General features: G+C 51.4%; 1 protein-coding gene across 1 annotated transcript in view; it reads left to right on the top strand.

Annotated features, from left to right (window-relative positions):
- FAM53B (family with sequence similarity 53 member B) overlaps positions 1 to 16,426 on the top strand; it is a 36,131-nt gene extending 19,705 nt beyond the window's left edge. The window contains exon 5 of the mRNA XM_026851038.1: positions 13,449 to 16,426. Within this exon, the coding sequence (XP_026706839.1) occupies positions 13,449 to 13,778 (330 nt within the window). The 3' untranslated portion in view covers positions 13,779 to 16,426. The remainder of the gene's footprint in view (positions 1 to 13,448) is intronic.
- The last annotated feature ends 6 nt before the right edge of the window (positions 16,427 to 16,432 follow it).

The raw sequence follows: 16,432 nt of genomic DNA, 5'->3' as shown, positions 1-16,432 counted from the left end.
GTCTTCAACCAAACCATGAATGTGGTTGTCGTTGAAATAGCAACAATTTTTAAAAGCCCCACAGCACCACGAAAATCCTTTCTGAATCTTTTTACATGCACACCCAGGCTTTGCTTTATGCCTGTTCACCTTCACACTGGGTACCAGCCTGGCGGGTCGTACTCCAGAGAGTGGGTAACAATGACGTGTCATTTAGTTATCCCCAGTGTCCAGGGGCAGGTGAGATGTGAAGAAGCTGGTTTCTATTCTTTGCCCCAAGCAAGGAGGGTTTGAGTACTGGGAGAGCTGCCTGACATCTCCAACCACCCTTGTGCCCCTTAAAACGAGAACATCCGCCATCCTCTCATTTCAGAGCAGGGCTTCGGCTTCCTCTCTGACCAGCTTTTTTTTCCCCTTTCCACGTGAAGCACAGTCCTAAGGAGGGCAACATCCAACCTCCAAAATCCCAGCAGTTGTTCTGACAGCGTGTTCATGAATCTCGTGGCAATGTGGTCTCCTTCCGAGGTGCGGTGCTCTCGGTCTCGCAGCTCCGGGGACTGTGTCCCTACCAGCAGGTTGTGATCAGAAATGCTCAGCATCAGATTTTTCCATGGATTAGGAGGTTTCTCACAGAGCTGGTTTTCTTCTGCTGATGTGGGCGTGCCTAAAATATATGGGTGGTGGGTTGCAAGGGTGGCAGGAGCCTCTGCAGCGTGCTCAGCCCCTGGCTGGGCTGATTTCGGCAGGAACAGGTGGCTCCACCCTTTCCAAGGCACGTTGAGAAGCTGTCTGGGTGTATTAGGTGAGAAAAAAGGATTTTTTTAAAAACGCAGAGTCTGCCAGAGATGCTGTGTGGGTTTTTCCTCTCCCATGGTCTGGTGCAGTCCTTCTCCAAAAGACACCTTGCTGTGTGGTGACCTGGGGGGCTTTGCCATTTCCCACCTCTGCGTCCTGTGTCAACATTTCCTGCAGGATTTGGGGTGCTGTGTGCCGAAACGCCGCGCGGCAGCATCAACGCTGGGTTTGGTGGCTTGTCTGAGTCATCTAGGGGAAGCAGAACCATGGGCCAACCCTGATGTTGGCGTGTGCGTGCTGGCTGAGCAGCTTGCTTTCCTTCACACAGGCTCTGGGGAGCTGCACGGGAGACATAACATGTCTGTCACACCGACAACAGCCGCCCAGAATAAGAATTTTAAATCATCCCCAGCAGTGGCAAAACGAGCCCTCGCTATCTCTTGCCCATTCTGTTTCCTGCCTTGTAAAATTTTGATATGGTTGTTACTGAGAGATTTTAATTTGTGTTAACACATTTGCGAACGCAGATATCTTTTTTACAGCTGTTTTTTTTAAGTGAATCATTTATATATATATATATATATTTGTTCCACCCCAGCCACGTTCCCTGCAGCGTGCAGCCCCAAGCATGGGTAGCCCTGCCTGGAAATGGAGGATGATCTGGTGTTTGGAAATACAACTTGTCGTGTAGAGAAAGGCACGGACATCTGTGTGGTGTGTAGTGCATAGCACATGAGAGAGGTTTGTCCCTGACAGTTTGAAGTGCCCTGCTAGGATCTGTGTGCTGGTAATAAACGGAGACTTGGGGTTGTCACCTCTGCCCCATTTCCACAAGGTTTTGGCTTCTCTGTGAGCCTTCAAAGCATTTTGCAGTTTGAAAAGCTGTGTCTAGCGTAACAAATATTGTATTATCGATGCCTTCTCCTCCTGAGTTTTCTTTAACATCCATTTACTTTGCTGCAAGAGTTGTACCCATGAACACTGAGGAGTCCCAAAGCCCTGGCAAACTATTTCTCCTCCTCTGTGAAGCTCCTCACTAGAATCACAGAATCGTTGGGGTTGCAAAAGACCTGTAAGATCATGGAGTCCAACGATTATCTTAGCGCTGCCAAGTCACCTGCCCAACCGTGTCCCCAAGTGCCACATCTCCCTGTCTTTTATTATGTAGTATGGCATATAGTATATGGGACAGAGAGCAATTGCTAGAGGACAAGGTAATTAAAATATGATATGCCCTTGCATCTCCCCGGGGTTATGGAGAGCTTCCCATGGTTGGGAATTCTCCGTAAATAGCTGTGTGCCCTGCGGGTGGGCTGTGAGGGGTGGGTGAGAGGGCGCTGGCAGCAGCGGACACCAACTTAGAAGGTGGTGAGGATGCAGCACGGGGTGTGCCTGATAAGGGAGAGTTATAGAGAGGACGTTGTGCCTAAAGACAGCTGTTACGGAGAGGGTGCTGAGATGCTGGTGCCGGCTACAACGGGACTATTCACGTTGCTCCGCTGGCTGCTGTAGACAGACAGAAGCATTCATGGGGTGACTTCACTGTCCTCTGAGGAGCACGTGCCATCACAGGATGGAGTCATCTGCACCAGGAATCACAAGAGCATCCTCCTGAAATGTGGATGTGTGGTTCTTGTGTTTTTCAGGATTAAAATCGGCTTCAGCCTGGGCTGGAGATCCAGAGGAGTGGGGTGTGTAATGGGGCTCTCCTGATGGCTGGTAGCCAAGCTGTCTCCTGCCTTCTTTTCCATTCCAAACTAAGGAATAATGGCAGTTTCCATCAGGATGCTCCGTGCATGAAGGAGCTTTTACACTCCCAGAGCTGAAGTAAAGAGCCCACCGGCTTGAAATGTTTTAGGCTGGGCTTGATACTGAGTGGGGAGAAGTTTCAAACTGCAGGATGGGAGAAGTGACCTCTCGGACCACCCAGCTCTTTCCTCAAGGGGTAAAATTCTCTACATTTTCGTGTAAGAAGATTTTCTGTTTAAATTTTGGCAGCTTTCAGGCTTGCTGGCAAAGTCAGGAGGGGCAGCACCGATCTCAGTCTGCGTCAGCACCCACTTGAGCCAGTGGCAAATATTGCCAAAAGGTAGTGACAGTCGAAAAACTGGAGGTTTTAAATTCCAGACGTATCCCAGGAAATAGTTTGCTATTGATGTAACTTCTGAGACAGATTCCAGCTTCCAAGCCCCAGTGTTTTTTAAATAAACATGAATGAGAGCCTGTAAAGGTCGATTTGTGGCTTGGTGGGAAAAAGCCTTTGGTTCAGGTTCAAAAGAAAATGTCTCGGTTCGGAGGGCGCAGAGGACCTTAGAGGCCGGCTGGTTTTAACTTTGGTCAGACTATTACACACGCTGCCATCGTTATTCATTGCCCTGGTGTTGGTTTTTTTTTTTATTTAAAGACACAAGTAGTTGAAAAAAATTCAAGTCAGTATTGGAAATTAGGTTCATAATGATGTTTGCTCCTGGCATGAACTGTTAATGGGTTCTTTTCCCCTCCCTGTTCCTTTGACAAACAAGTCTCCGTATTCGCTGAAGCATAGCAAACCTCCTCTCAGCGGGTGTCCCCAAGGCAGGGTGGACCAAGTGGTATTTGTTGAGGTTGCCCAGTGGTGCAAGCCCAGGTTGCTGACGTCCTCCTCCCCGCAATGCCACGGAGGATGCTTGTACACTGGGAAGAACTTCATCCCTGAAATATTTCTGTTGACTGCAGAGATGTTTTGCATCGTTTTTTTTTCCTTTGCTGCACTAAAAATGAAAGCTTTTGTTGGGCATCATAGATCGACCTGTCTAAGAGTTTTACCAGGTCTGAGTGCGTATATATTTTTTAATGTATAAAGGGCAACATGTGAAGAGGAATGGATTCTTTGAAGTTACGGAACTGGACTGGACCTGATATGCATCATCTCTGTTCCGGCCATTTCTGCAAATGTCCTTCGAGCAGAGTTTCCCTGCCTCCGGTTCCCAAATGGGACATTGAAGGCAATGCAAAGGCTTGTGCACCCCTGCCCATAAGCTCCCGAGGCCATGCTGGCTCGGGGGGGATGTAATCTGGGTACTCCCCACAGCAATGAAACCTTGCTCTTAGGCACCCTGCCATATTGCTGCCAGAAGTAGCATGCAAAAAAGATCTGTCTCCCTATAAAAGGCTGATTTGTTGGTGCAGCTCTGGAGTGACCATTTCAGGCAAGGTACTTTGGTATAGTCAGAGTACGTTTGTAGGAGGTGATTTATTGTAACAGGCTCTATTTTAGTTACCGACAGCTTTTAATAGCAATAACGTGTAATGCAATGACATCCATTGTTTTGATTTTACAGTCGAAACGGTCCCATCTACTCCGGTTATAAATTTGTGACTCATCAAACACAATGGGCTGAAAATAAATTCAGCCGTGGAAGCAGAAACGGGCTGTGCCCAGGGACTTGGGCGTTTCTGCTGTGAAATCACATTTCCAGCATGGGCTGGGGTGTGTGCATGTGGACGGGCTCCTCCAGCAACACCCAGTGCCCATGTGAAGGCAGTCCCAGTGCCAAAGGTCCCCGTGGTACCCAGGGACCGTGCCCTGCCCCTCCCTGCTCCCGCCTCCATCCCTCCACAGGGTCTGGGGATGTGGGGCTGGGTGTTGCACCCTTGTGCACACTCACACGGGAGGACGGGGCTGGAAACACAAACAAAGCCTGGCAGTGTCTGTCCCAAACGCAGACAAAATCCAATTGTATCCCGAAGATGCACATCTGATTCACCGCGTGCTGTTTAACCCTCTGGTCCCCAGGCTCATATGCTCCGTGGACCCAAAGAACAGCTTAAATAAAGCACAGAGATTCATTCTTGAATGAACTGACATGATCAAAATGCTGGGTTTTTTTTAAAAAAAAACAACACTCAAACCCCAGCATTCCAGGAGATTTCCAGGCTTGCTGCTCCCTGCCGTGGTTCAGGTGGATGCAGTGGCAGCGGGGTTTGCAGACGGCGGTTGGGTTTTCCTCCCCTTGAAGGTGCTTCATTGATCACATCTCCTGCCAGAGGCGTTCGAAGGATGGAGCAGGGTGCAGATTTTGGACCTCCAGACAAGCCCAGCGTAGGGGTGGGAACAGCTCCTTTGGGCACAGGGAAACGTGGCCGTGACCTCCCAGGCAGCCAGGTCGTTTTGTAGAAAATGTTTTTTCAACGCAGAATCTTTAGTAGTGACGGTCAGAAGTTACTTGGGTGTCTCTTGCCTTGCAAAACTCTAACCAAACATTTCAGGTATAAATAAACTAGGAGGGCAGTTCAGTTTTCCTTTCAAGAGAAAGATGCTGAGGGTTAGCCTGAAGTGGAGACTGTGTCAGAAAAGTGATGTGCACTACAAGTCTGCATTTCATTTGTAGGAGGCCACGGTGCTGAGTGTGACGGTGGGTGCAGGTGCCCCAGGAGCAGTAACAGGTACAGGAATCCAGATCACCAGATCACTTACTCCTTTTGCATTCTTAATCCAGCCCTACATTAATTTGATGCCTGGGGAAAAGCAGGCTACCACGATCACCTTCAATTAGTAACTGTGCACTAAGCCTGCTCCGTGTGTGCTGTGGGAGGCGAGATGCTGGCAGTGGAAACTGTTTGGGATTAGGTGCATCTCTGCACCTCCTGCCTCACGTTTGACGTCCCAGGTTTACACCCCGTAGCGCTGCGACACCACGAATTCTGGATTTATGGTCACCCACGATATGATTTTATCCCTTTACTTGCTGGTGGTTGCTTTAATGACAGTGTTGAAACGATGAGATGCTGCCCACCGGCAGCCATCCCAGTTCTTCATCACCGTGGTCGGTCCCGCTCTCACCTCCCCGCTGTGGAGGACGCAGTGTCCTGCTGCGTTTACATTATCCCGACGGGGAGACGCCTATTCGTCTCAAACACTTTCAAGCATATTTTAATCCAAGAGCTGGGGCAGATAAAGGCTTTATGTCATTGCCAGGGAGGTGGTTGGTGTCAGGGAGGTGATGCTGTCCCCACGCGGGTGACAAAATCGGTGTGGGGTGTAAAGCTGGGCACCCACTGGTGCTGCTACGTGAATTATACCCGGAGAAATCAGGTGGAAGGGTTCAGCTGGAGCAGGTTTCCACTGGGATGGGCTGATTCAGGGAGATGAGAGAGTTTCATGGAAAGCATTGTATTAAAGATACTGAGTGAGAGATTTTTTTTCTGAAGCTTGGTTTTAATTTCTATAAGGTCTTACTTTATAATTAAGAGCATGAAGTGAGACCACAGTAGTAGAATAGAAATATTGTTTCTGTACTGAAAATTGTGCAGATAATATGAAAATGGAATAGGGCTGAGATTCCAGAAAAAGTGGTTTAAAAAATTTAAAATTTTCCATATGTTTCATCCTAACCTGGGACAGGTCAAAATACCAGCATCTCTGAATTTCCTCAGAGATCAGCCCTGTCCAAACCCTGAAGTTTTGCCAGCTCTGGGGACAAGCCAGCTTCAGGCTCACCATTGCTCATGCCAGAACCACTCCACTTAAACCCTCAGCGTTGCAGTAGCATCATTGAGAGAGCAGCCCGGCCCCGATGCCGTTGTCTGCCAGGCTCTCAGCAGCGCCGAGCGTGTCGGCGGGAGCACCCTGCGGTGCTCCAGGGATGCTCTGCCACAGCCTCTTGGGATGCAGAGGAGAAGGCAGGAAGGCTGCGAAAGGCTGGGCACAGGAGGGATGGGCAACCTGGAAATAAATAAGTAAGTAGACAGTAATCACTTGTGAGGTTGCCTAACGACCTGTGCGAGCAAACAGATTTCTCCAGCTCGTAGCAAAGGGTTCAGTGTCTGTTAGGAAAAATATGTACTCTTGGCAGGAAATGAGGATTTATTCCATTTATCACTGGGAAGGGGAATGGGCTGGAAGGCTGAGCTGGGACCGAGTCCCCACGTGCAGAGTGCTGGAGGATGCTGTGCACGGGTGGGACGGTCGAGCCCCGGAGAGCGTCGCCGCTCCCTGATTCCGTGCGTAGCCGTGGCTGCTGGATTTCTCCGTGATTTCTGAGGGTTGTCTCTCCAGCATCTCCCTGGGGCTCTGTAGCACCAGAGGGATTCCCATCGGTGGGGCATATAACAGCTGCTTCTTTTGCATTTGTAGAAACTTATAAACATCCTCACTGTCACTGGGGCAGCTACAGAGCTTCAAAGACAAGAGCAAAACTGCCTGTAAAACCAAATTAACTACAGGCTCCAAGGGCAGCGTTAGTACTAATGACTTGAAGCCTCCTTCTTGCTTTTTTTTGGTTTGTTTGTTTAATAGTGTGGTGTGAAGCAACTTGGTAGGATAATAGATATTTCGAGCCTCCTCATGAAAGCTGTTATTCACACCAAACAGAATAAAAGCAAAATTATCTGCTAAAGCTGTAGACTTTCAATGCACCGTCTAAGCACTGGTGCCTGTTTTTGCAAAATTAGGATTGGGGCTCTGTAAATACTATTTTTTGTTAGCGGATGGGAAGGGAGGAGCCAGGAAGGCAGACCCTGAAAACAAGGGCAGCGGCATGGTACCGGCTGGGAGCAGCTTGGGGAGCCATCCCCTCTGTACAGGGGGTGCTGCTGCAGGCACGTCGGCCTGACGAAGGCTGCAGGGGTGCCTGCAGATTGCTCAATGCCTCCATAGATAAAATTAAAAAAAAAAAAAAAAAGCGGATGAGTTTGAGCTCCCTGACATGGCAGCACTGCGTCTAACCCAGCTCTGACTCCGCACCAGGCCCACGAGCTCCGTTTGCGTTTCATACACCCCATAACTGCCTCCTGTGTTTTCCTTCCTCAGGTATTTCAGTCATTTCTTTCCCAACACTTCATCCATCGCTCAGAGGCTCTTTCTGCTGGAGGACAGGGCTGGTGTAAGACCCGCGGCCTCCCCCGCTGGTGCTGATGTTGATCTTGGACGCGGGTGCTGCTGAGCCGCGTGCGGCGGCTGTGCCCAACACTGCTCGGGGCGAGACAACCACGTCTCCTGCTTTTTGGGGAAGCCAAACAGCAGCGAGCGAGGTGCTGGTGAGACCTGTCTGGGGTATCTGCCGAGCCGGTAACGTGCACGGCCCCAGGCCCGCTGGCAAAGCTCCTGAGATGCTCCTCGTGGTTATAAAGGAGAGGTTGGTTATTCCAGCCTCAGGACTGACCCTGGTGCAGCTCTCTCCCTGTCTCCCTTCCTCCCCTTCCCTGCTCACAGGGAAACGTCCCCATCCCTGGAGGTGTTTAAGAGTAGGGTCAATACAGCGCTGAGGGATCTGGTGTAGTTGGGAACTGTCAGTGTGAGGTTCATGGTTGGACCGGAGGAGCTTCAAGGTCTTGTCCAGCCGAGATGATTCTGGGATTCTGTGAAACCAGCCTCGGGGACTCCAGCCTGGGGATGGAGTTGGAGAAGACTGTGGGTGCCTTAAAAGCAGTGGAGAGTATTGAACCCGAGTGATGGGTGTTCGTGCCTGGCCCCAGTAGCACACTAGAGTGAAGTTCTGCAGAAGTTTAAACCCAAAGGAAACCCATTTTCCAGCCTCAAGCACCTGGACATCCTCCTTGGTAGCAGGGGGGGAGTCCCCGGGATCCCTGGGGGGGTTGAAGAGTCGGGCTGAGCCAGCGCTGAGGGATCTGGGGGAGTTGGGAACGGTCAGGGGGAGGGTCATGGTTGGGCTGGAGGAGCTTCAAGGGCTTTTCCAGCCGAGATGATTCTGGGATTCTGTGGATGAGCACTCTGCATGACACAAAGGCCAGGCTGAACTTTACCGTGGTGCAAACGACCAAATCAGCAGATAATGATCCAGTTTGAAGGCATTTTACAGCTCACATTTGCCTCAGAGAGTGATTTAAGCCTGAGCCGGATGGAGAAGTCCCCAGCAAATGTGGCTTTGCTGGATGGGGAGGGCTGGCAGAGGTGCGTCGTGCCCACGCAGAGCAGCACTGCTCGCCGCCCGCTTCTCTCTTTTCCTTCTGGCAACCGGGTTATTTTCAGCTTTATGAAGCAACTGTAGCCCAGTGTGTTAACGGGAGGTGATGACAGCTTGGTAGGTAGGGCCGGCGGTGCTGACAGCTTGTAGCGTTACACCTTCCCCAGGAAAACTGCGGCAATCACCTGGCAGGGTGGAAAAAAAAAAAAAACAACCCAAACGTGTTTGTGCAAAAGCCGTGATCACCACAGGGATCACAGTCCTGCTAATATTTATTCTAGCAGATCCACCGTGTTTGCAGGGACGTGTTGCAGGGAAAAGCTCACAGCTGGGTGTTTTACGAGGGGAAGAGTTAGACGGAGAAATGCTGCTGAGGGATTTCTCCAGCTTGCTTGCCTCCAGCCCCCAGCCCCTGCGGGGACACATGCTCAGGGGGAGGAAAAACCTGTGGACAAGGATGGATGTGGGCGTTGAGTCAGCTCCCACAGCCTTCCCAGCTTTTAGCCTTGGTCCCCACATGGCATGGAGCATCACGAGAGCCCAGCGAGAAGGAGATGTAGCCTTGAGCTTGGTCACCACCACACAAGAAGGGCTTTGCTCTGGAGGTTGGCTGGCAGCCCTGCAGCTCATTCCAAGAGGCCAAGGGTTTCTTATTTCTATTTTTAGATGATTTTTTGGGTGCTTGCTGTAGCATTGTCTCATTTTCTTCCTCCCTCTAAGGGATTGCCCAGCACACTGGATTGCTGCAGCTTCAGGGAGAGTTGAGGGAATGAAAATCGGCACCTCAGATGGTGAGGAAAGGGTTATTGTGGTTGTGAGTAAAGGTGTTTTGGGTGGAAGGTACATTATAGATGCTCGCCAGGTGAAGTCAGGATGGCCAGAAGCATCTCCCAAAAGCCACCTGCGTCAGATCTGGGAGGGTGTCTGGATTCCCACGGTCTCCTTGAGACCAACAGCATTTGAGATGCCTGATACCCATTTTGGTCTGGTGCTGAAGGACAAGGTTGTGGAGGGGCTCGGAGGGGGCCCAGGGCTGCCTGGCCATGGGGAACAAGCACCGCATTGTGCCACCAAAACTGCTTTTTGGCCGATATCAATAGGGGACTTGACTGCCCGGTTTTGCCAGCTCAGCACTTCAGCACACGCTAAATTCACCCAATAAATAAAAAAGGAGTAAAAGGCTCCCGATGGGTTGAGAACAGACGCTGCATTGATGGTGGTGGCTGATCCACCGCTGCTCTGTGGCCAGCACAGGCGATGCTGCCTCAGTTATCACCATCTTGGGGGACCCTTCCCCAAAATGTTCATCCCCACACCTTTGTAACACAGACCCCAGCTGTGGTGTGTTCCCCCCATCCCTCCAGGAAGGCGAGGCGTGGAATTTCACAGAACCTGGTGCCTGTGAAAACTTGCTTTCCAAGCTGAGCGCCGGCAAACCCCCGTCAGAGGCAGTGCCTCCACCCAGCACCCGCCCGTGGCCTTCCTCCATGAGCACCTGCTGCAGCGCTGGGAGCTGCGGGACCATCGGAAGGGTTTTTCCATCCTCTTGCAGGGAAGGTAAAAATATTACCTGGAATGACTCAGGGCTGTACATGGAAAATGTTGGGTTGCAGCCTGTGTGGATTTGAGCAGGGAAAATGAGGCTGTTGGCTTGATTATCTTGCCAATAAAATACAATATTTCCCTGAAAGTCAAGTACCTTCATGGCTGTTCTCTGAGACGTGTCCAAGCTTGGCAACACTTCATTTGGATGGCAAGAGTGTGTTGTGTTGTGGACCTGTTTAGTGTGTTGTGGACCTGTTTAGTTGCTCTTCAGGTTTCCTCCTCCTTCATTCAGCATTACAAGCATCACCCATCTCCCTCTCTGAAGACTGTAGAGCATCTTCCATCCTCACAGGATGCTCCAGCCCACCCGCAGCAGCCCGGCACGTCTGTTCCTGGGTACCGAGCCCAGGGAAGCACCAGAGCCAGGAGATGAGCTCGATTAGAAGGAGGAAAATTAACATTCTCAGAAGTGCCAGAGTTTTGTTTGTAGAAGGGATTTGCACTTCTGAGAGGGCTGTTGACTTTCAGGAGACGTAGGCTTTCAAGTGCCTAAATCACTGTTGGAAATACGCTTGCAAATGTTTTTAAGCACTTAGAAAATATTTCTCCTATGTCCTCAGGCCTTCTCCAAGTGTGGTGGTAATTAGAAGTTGTCCATTAACCACAATATGCAGATCTCTGCTTGAAGCTGTTGCACATTCAGCACCTAGAAGACAGACCGCATGGAGAGGCACGACTTGTATTTCACAAATATGAGAAGGATGACGTGGGGAATGCGTGAAGCTGCATTTTTAAAAGACAAATGCCTGGTTTTTCACATGGGCTTGGGGCTTGTGGGTTTTTGGAAGGTTTTAGAGGTGGAAGGCTATGTGGAATGTGGCCCCTGCCAGCTTGAGCAGTGGTCAACTCACCCTTGGAGAGCAGGAGCTTCTCCTTGCAGATACAGAGGCCACTGCATCATCTCCTGCAACGACTCGTTTTACCGTGGTGTGTTGTTTAGTGCAGGGCCCAAAGCCTCTCAGCAGCATGTGGTCAGGGGGTACAAATTCAGCACAGGTACCTTTGATTTCTTAAGAAATGATTGGAGTGTGCAGTAGGTGGGGCTTTGACCCGTATCCTTCAGGGGGTATGTAAGGGGTAGTCTTGCTTCATTTACAGCCCGTGCTAAGTTATTTTGGCGGAGTTACTCCCAGCTTACCTGGATTTGAAAGATGAAAAACCTCAAGCAAATGGCATAAATTCACTGGGCGCGTCAGCGGGGATGTTTGGAGCAAGGCCGCGTCTTCGGGCTGCGTGTTTGGTCCTGACTGTGAGCTCTGTTGGGTGCTGACGCTCTCCCGGCTACTCTGGCTTTGGTCTGACCCAGGCTCTTGGAGAGAGGGTGTGATGGAAACAGCACCAGGTTTGCCTTCCCCTGGATAAATGAGCGGGAGAGACCCAAAGAGCTCTCCTACACCCTGCTGCTAGCCCCAGGCAACCCAACATCCATGCTAGTTTAACGGCATTTGTCTAACTTGTACGAATGGCGTCTGGGGATGAGGTTTTACAGCTTTCAGAAGTCTTTAGCAGTGCTCCAGAATCCTTATTGTTGGAAACACAGTACACTCTGCTGCACAGCCCCTCTTGAGCCTAAACCTAAACTGTTCCTTGGAGGTCACCTCATCTGGACTTACCATCTTCTTGCTGCTCCGGACTCCCACAGAGCTGCTGGTGGCTGCCTTTGCAGATTGATCCCCACCAGACTGCTTGTTCAAGAAAATACTGACTGATGCCAGGCGCTGGTGAAGCCTCTGAGGAATCCCACCTGATCCGTATTTCCACCGAGACATCAGTTACCTATAACTTATCGCTGAGTGTAGCTTTTCTCCTTTAGAGTGTTTTTTCCTCATGTGCCCATCTCCTACAGCCAAAAATATAAGCCATGTACCCATGCTGTGGTCTTCTCATCCCAGAGGTTTCAGCTGACACTTAAAAAAGCCTCCCCTGGGATAGGGATCTTTAAAAAGCAAGGAATCTCCTAACCCGGAGCCCGGCTTCATTGCAAATACGCTTCAGGTTTCGCACTACACCTAAACCCCACATCAGGAAAGGCAAACCTAAGGAGGAGGGGAGCGCTGCTGCTCGTGTGCTCGTCATTTGTCGGTGTGGTTTCTGAGGATTTGGGGGCCATAGATCAAGTGAGCATCTTCTAACAAGGGGCTTTATATAGATAAATATATAAATACCCCGTGGTATTTATTAGCTTCACATTGAGTCCCACGGCGGGGGATGTGGCCGGGACGGGTGTCTGTGAAGCGAGCACACCGTCGCACGCTCGCTTTGCACGTTGGCTCACGTGAGACACTTGTACAAGCTGCGGGGATGCTCCACGGGCTTCTCCTGCTCAGAGCACCAGCTCTGCCCCACAGCCAGTGGGGCGGCCACGTTATTTCCATCGGCATTCACTAATTAAGATTTAGTTTGCTCTTTGGAAAAACAACCTGGGTAAAAGGCGTGCCCTATCAGGTAAGCACGCTGTGGTCAGGCGGCATCTCTGAGAGGTTCCCGTGTGCTCTGCTGCGAAGGGTTTTGAATTCCTGTGAGCTCCCAGCCGTTGTTTGAAACTGTTTTGAAGACCTGACGGTACATAAATGAAATTGTTTCTGGCCGAGGCAGCCAGCCATGGAACCTCTTCATTAGGGAGATGAGAACTGACCTCGCACCGGCTTTACTAAGGAAGGACAGCCATGAGCCATCACAGTGGAGGGTTTAGCAGTAAACGAGCTCCAGCTACTTAAAAGAAGAGGCTGAAGTTTCTCTTAGCTGGTTTAATAAATGGAATCGTTGGAAATATTTATTTTTGGCGAACAGCTCTGTCCTGCCTTACACACACGACGGGGAGATGTGTGGGGGTGGAGGTGGTGATGGGACCGATCCAGACCAGGGCAGGGATGTTTTTGATGCCACGGCCCGTGGCGGGGGCACAGGAGGGGTGTAGGACCAGCCACGGGTGGGGAGGTGGGAGGTGGGGGTTTGCAGGGGCTGCCCCGCTCCTGGGGACCAGGCGGCCGCGAGCTGAGCGTTTCTGCTGATCTGCTTTGCTTTCTGCTGGGATTGGGGGTGGGGGGCTCACAGGTTTGGGGGTCAGGGGAACTCTGGGCTCATCCTCTGTAACTTCTAGCCCAGCACAGCTTCAGATTCCCTCCGGTCACCGTCTCAGCTGCCTCTTTCCCCTTGTCTTCGCAGAACCGCCAGACTTTCAACAGCCTTACCTGCCTTAGTGCCGCGGCCGAGGACGGCTCCCAGCGGCTCCCCGGCCCCCAGCCATGGACCGCGGCCCCCCGCTCCCCGGAGGTGATGCCGGGCAGGACCCCCGCCTGCACCCCGGTACCAGAGCCGCCGCGCTCGCAGGCCGACGAGCGCCGGGCCAGCAGAGACGACCTCTCCTGCGAGGAGGAGGAGGAAGGTGGCGGGAAGGAGGAGGACGGGGCGGCGTGGCGGAGCGGCGGGACGGGCGCAGAGGGCCTCTTCCAGCTGGATGGCGAGATCGATATCGAGCAGATAGAAAACAACTGAGGAGGGAGCGGGTCCTCTCGCCCCGGGGTCGGGGGGCTGCCAGCAGAGCCGTGGAGGGCTCCCCGCTGCCAGCGCCGGGTTTGCGAGGTCCTGCCACTGCTCTCCTCCTGCCAGCTGGAGGGGATGAAGCAGCTTTGCCAAAATTTCATCAGGTATTTAGAGCAATTTGTGTGCGTGCGTGTGTAAATCTTGAAATTCTTTGTAACTACTGTAGCCAGAGATCAGCTAGTCGGAGGAAACTGCCTGCCCGAGTGGGGACACCAGGCACAGGGATCGCCAAAACCTCGCCTTGAGCGAGTAAACGGCTTTTGCCAATTTAAGGTTGGAGCTGATGGGGCTGGCCACGCTCCCCCAGGTCCCACCCGCGCTTGTTCAGAAAGGGATGCACAAGGAGAAAAGGACGGGAAAAAGGGGGGGAAAAAACAGAATACTGACATTGGCAAACCGAGCACGGGCTGGTGGCTGCAGGGGCGGCTGCGGCTCCTCTCCGGCCGCATCCCGTGCGGCCCCAGCACCCGCCTCGCTCCCCACGTCCCTGGCGGTGCCATGAGAAGGAAATCTCAAGTGAAGTGTTTTGCTTAAATTTAATAATGGTAAGAGCTGGATTTTTACTTTTTTTTTTTTTTCTCCAATTTTCCTTTTCCTGATGAGGAATAAAAGGGACCCCTGCCCCCGCACAGCTCCAGTGCAGGGCAGCATCCGCAGCAGCACGTGGCTGGCACTGCCCGAGGATGCTCACAAGCCTTTCTTCCCTATTTTCTTTCTTCCCAGTCCCCTTCTCTCAAACCCATCAGGAAAAAGCCCCGATTAGGCTTGGTGCCACCCTCGCTTGGGTTCCCAACACCCACTTTTGAGCAGGGCTGGGCTGTTTACCCATTTACCAGCAGCTGTGCCCTCTTTGCTACCCGAGGCATGGCTGCCACCCTCTTTTTTTTGGCTCTGTCTTACTGTGAAGGGGCTGTGCGCCCAAGGCACGCCACGGGGTTACTTGACAAACTCAGCTGGCAAAAGGCTGAAAATCCAGGTAGCAGCACTGAAAGCTTTTCCTCTTCCTGTGCCTTTTCTAAGCACAGATAAAGTGGTGACCATTATGTTTGTACAATATGAATTCTCTTCGGTAAAAATAAGCTGTCCACTTGCTAACAGGTTTAGAAGGACACTTTTTTTTTTTTTCCCCCTCCCTCTTTTTTTTGGTTTTGTTTGTTTAAACCTCCAGGAAAGCTGTACGAGTGGCTTCCAGCAGGTTCCCTCAAGCTCAGGGTTCCCTTCCTGAGCTCTGCAAAAGCGAGAAAGGAAAAAAAAGTCATTGATACCAACAGCAATTGAAGACTTGATATTTTTAATGGGGTTTGCCACCCCCTTGGCAAAGCTTTAGGAGTCTGTAACTCAGAAAGGGCTGAGAGCCGCTGGTGCAGCTTTTATTCATCATTTCTGGTTGTGTTAGTGCACTTTTTTTCTGCGGTGGTTTGGGATGCATGTGGCGTCTCCCATCACAGTGGAACCCATCAGCTGTTATATAGCTTTATCCCTGTCCGGGCACCGCAGAGGTTTTGCTCATGGCAGTGGCCACATCTGCTCCCTCCAGGCCAGGTGCTGGCAGGCAGGGCCAGCCCCAAATATTTGGGGAGGGGACAACAGGGATGTCTTTTCATTTTGGGGAACCCTCCAGCTCTTTTAGAGTGTCGCTTAGATGCATCGTTTCAAAGAAAATACATCCTGGCTTAATTTTTAGCCCTCCGGTAGCGGAAGGCGCTGCCGGTCTCAGACGTTTTGGGAGGGTCCAGCCATGCCAGCGTTTCCCCAGGTCCGTGCCCCGCCGTGGCACAGCCACCGTTCTCAGTTTTTGAGTTTTCCTGATGCTCCATACCGCCCACCACTGACACGTCCCGTCTCGGGGCACACAGCTCCCGCTGGCCACGGGCACCTCCTCAGCTGCCGGTTCCCAACTGACCGAAAAAGGGCAAATTCACCCAAATCCACACCCGGCTGCTGCCTCAGAGCTCCGGGCGGACTCTCGCATGTGCATCACCAGGGCTGTAATTCCTAAGGGCTTCTGTTTTCTTTCCAAGGGCTGCTACTGGTGCCATGCTAACCCCCCCTGGTAGGAAGGTGACCAGAGGACCACTACCCAGCTGTACTCAACGTAGCCGTAGCATTCAGTTTACATACAGCACAACCCGTTTGCCTTACTAAAGACGCTTCTCCAGTGAGTCATGGCCTTATACTGGGCACGTTAGCGTAGGCACAGACTACAGTTAGCGACGGTTTTGAGGCCACGGTGGTGTTCTGTTGGGTAATTCGTTGTTGGGTTTGTATGATTTCATGTACTTATTCTCAGTTTAAGAAAGCCTTACTTTTTAAATTTTTTTTTTTCTCTCTGTAGAGGTAAAACATTTGTGGATTTATATATATATAAATATATATATAAATAAAGTAATTAAAAATATTAAATATAATATAGTATGTGCCTCAGATTCAGGGGACATCCTGTTGATTGTAAAGTCAGAAGTGGCGCTGCTCCCTGGCATCAGGAGACCCGATGCCGGCAGCGACTGCAGCGGGAGAGCAGGGCACCCCCCGGGGGTCCTGTTCTTGGTTTGTAAAGGACTTCACCTATTACACAGACGCTTTGGTAACCGCCCCCCCCCCCCCCC

Source organism: Athene cunicularia (assembly GCF_003259725.1).
Source record: "Athene cunicularia isolate RWA chromosome 6 unlocalized genomic scaffold, athCun1 chr6_part1, whole genome shotgun sequence".
In the NCBI taxonomy this organism is placed as follows: Eukaryota; Metazoa; Chordata; class Aves; order Strigiformes; family Strigidae; genus Athene; species Athene cunicularia.
The sequence above is the reverse complement of the archived record's forward strand: the minus strand, read 5'-3'. Positions and strand labels throughout refer to the sequence as shown.